Source organism: Limanda limanda, chromosome 23, assembly GCF_963576545.1.
Source record: "Limanda limanda chromosome 23, fLimLim1.1, whole genome shotgun sequence".
Lineage (NCBI taxonomy): Eukaryota > Metazoa > Chordata > Actinopteri > Pleuronectiformes > Pleuronectidae > Limanda > Limanda limanda.
Genome location: NC_083658.1, coordinates 11120013 through 11123084, shown reverse-complemented (window position 1 = coordinate 11123084; position 3072 = coordinate 11120013). Strand labels below are relative to the sequence as shown.

Sequence of the window (3072 nt, the reverse complement as noted above, 5' to 3'; positions counted from 1 at the left end):
CACATCTGTAGGCCCACTTGTCTTTGCCTCCGTGTTTGTTATGAATGTCTTATGTTTGTTCTACAGGGATTCAACTCCTGTAGGGGTTGATTCCCTTTTATATGCATTTTTGTAAATACATGTTTTCACATATGTAATTTCCATGCTCTATGTAAAACAGAACCCATCCTTCTCTTTCCCCTTCCTTAGATGACTCCTCATATTGGCACCGCACTTGAGTGAGCTGGGGCACCCTCTCCCAGGAAAAATGCATATCTGGATCCTAAAAATAATCCTTCTGATTGCATCATCTCTGAGGCTGGTTGAGATGTATGACAATTATGGGGAGATCTGTCGAAACCTGTGCACATGCGAGGAGAAGGAAGGGATCCTGACGGTGAGCTGCGAGAACCGGGGGATCATCAGACTGACGGAGATCAGCCCCGTCCATTTCTCCATGTACCACCTCCTGCTGACAGGGAACCTCCTGAAGAAGCTGTCAGTCAACGATTTCATCAATTACACCGGGGTGACCATCCTGCACCTGGGGAACAATGACATCTCGGAGGTGGAGTCCGGCGCCTTCAACGGGCTCCAGGGATTAAAACGGTTGCACCTGAATAACAACAAGATCGAAATTCTAAGGGATGACACCTTGGCAGGACTAGAGAGTTTGGAATATCTACAGATTGATTACAATTACATCACCAACATAGAACCCAATGCCTTGAGCAAACTGCACCAACTAACAGTTATGATCCTGAACGACAACCTTCTCTTTGCCCTGCCTCCGAATATCTTTCGGAATGTTCCCCTCACACACTTGGACCTGAGGGGTAACCGGTTAAAAATGTTCCCCTACATCGGCCTCCTGGAGCACATGGACAAAGTTGTGGAATTACAGCTGGAGGAGAACCCGTGGAATTGCTCCTGCGAGCTCATTGCTCTGAAGGCTTGGCTGGAGAGTATAGCATACACAGCCCTGGTGGGGGAGGTGGTGTGTGAGACGCCGTTCAGGCTCCATGGCAGGGACCTGGATGAGGTGTCCAAGCAGGAACTCTGCCCGAGAAGACCCCCAGAAGACACGGCCAGGCCTGCGCCCCCTAGCAGCACTAATGGATATTACCAGACCACACCTGCTGCTGTCACCGCCTCCGCCACCTCCTCGGCTGTTTTTAGATCCTCCTCCAGGCCTACCAAGGGCACGCGACAATTTAACAGAACTAGGGTAAAGCCCACGTCCCGATTATCAGGCGGCAACCCTCACAACTATGGCCCCATCATTGCTTTTCAGACCAAATCTCCTGTGCCTTTGGACTGCCCCACAACCTGCACATGTAATCTGCAGATATCTGAAATTGGGTTAAATGTCAACTGCCAAGAGAGAAAGATTGAGAGCATTTCAGATCTAAAACCCAAGCCATACAATCCGAAAAAAATGTATCTCACTGGAAATTACATCCCTGTGGTGCGGAGATCAGATTTTGTCGATGCCACTGGATTGGATTTGCTTCACCTGGGAAACAACAGGATAACACAGATCCACGACCGGGCTTTTGGGGATTTAACCAACCTGCGTAGGCTGTATTTAAATGGTAATCTCATGGACAGGCTTACAGGAGAAATGTTTTTTGGTTTGCAGAACTTGCAGTATCTTTATTTAGAGTACAACAAAATCAAGGAGGTGGATGAGGGCGCTTTCCGCTACCTCCCTAATCTCCAGCTGCTTTTCCTCAACAATAACCTCCTGAAAACCTTACCTGTGGGCATCTTTTCCAGCCTCTCTCTGTCTCGGCTGAATCTGCGTAACAACCATTTCCAAAACCTGCCTGTGAGTGGTGTGTTAGATCAGCTGAAGCTGCTGTTGCAGATAGATCTGTTTGAAAATCCCTGGGACTGCTCCTGTGACATAGTGGGGATGAAGATATGGCTGGAGCAGCTCAGCGCTGGCACGGTGGTTAATGAGGTCGTGTGCGAGACACCCAAACGCCACACAGCAGTGGACCTACGCTCCATCCAGTCGGAGCAGCTCTGCCCAGACTACTCGGATGCATACGTCTCATCGAGTACCCCGACGGACGAGCCCATGGACGAACGGGTCGTCACCACCGCGGCTCCGCAGAAGTTCAACACCCAGAGCAGCACTGTCCCTCTCTCTGTCCTCATCCTCAGCCTCCTGCTTGTTTTCATCATGTCCGTCTTTGTGGCTGCAGGGCTGTTTGTTGTGGTGATGAAAAAGCGCAAAAAGTCACAGAGCGACCGCACCAGCACCAACAATTCGGATGTCAGCTCTTTTAACTTGCAGTACAGCCTCTACAGCAACCGCTCTGGGCCGAAAGTTAAGGCCCCGGCCAGTCACGTCTACGAGTATATTCCCCACCCCATGGGCCACATGTGCAAAAACCCCATCTACAGGTCACGGGAGGGAAACACAGTGGAGGATTACCGTGACCTCCACGAGCTCAAGGTCACATACAGGAGTACCACAGATGAGGAGAGGGATAGCAGCACGATGAGGAGCCCGGCGTACAGTGTTAGCACCATCGAGCCCCGGGACAACCCCTCCCCCGTCCAGGATGCAGACCATTTCTTCCGGGGCATCCTGGATGATAAGCAGTCGCCCCATCAGTCCATCCCGTCCCTCCCCCCAGGTGCCAATTTAGAGTTCAAGTACACGGGGCCGGTGTCGTACACGTACAACCCCAATTTTGATGTCAGACGTCAGTTCTTGCACCCGGAGAGGATAAGAGAAACAGTGCTCTACGGCACGGCTCCCAGTACTGTCTATGTGGAGCCCAATAGGAATGAGTATTTGGAGCTAAAAGCTAAACTGCAGTCTGAGCCCGATTACCTCGAAGTTCTTGAGAAACAGACCACCTTTAGCCAGTTCTGAGCAGCAGAGGCATTAATGTAATGAAGCATTTTTTCTCTCGTGGCCCTCCTTGAAACAGTGGCTCAGTTTATAGGGGTGCCTTGGCACGACACAAACAAGCGAAGGCGAAATGGAGTTTAAAAACAAAAAAAACGGGGTGTGCCGAACAATCTTATTCTTTTTTCTGAAACATGACATTACAGGAACGGATACAGCTTTCT

At 50.3% G+C, this 3072-nt stretch overlaps 1 protein-coding gene across 1 annotated transcript; it reads left to right on the top strand.

Annotated features, from left to right (window-relative positions):
- Nucleotides 1-205: 205 nt before the first annotated feature.
- On the top strand, nt 206-2872 carry LOC132996858 (SLIT and NTRK-like protein 5). The gene has a single exon (XM_061067223.1). It carries the CDS (start codon nt 248-250, stop codon nt 2870-2872), a length of 2625 nt encoding a protein of 874 aa, XP_060923206.1. The 5' UTR covers nt 206-247.
- The last annotated feature ends 200 nt before the right edge of the window (nt 2873-3072 follow it).

Bases quoted from the DNA above. Each gene is read 5' to 3' on its own strand.
- LOC132996858 (XM_061067223.1), top strand. From the start codon at position 248: ATGCATATCTGGATCCTAAAAATAATCCTTCTGATTGCATCATCTCTG.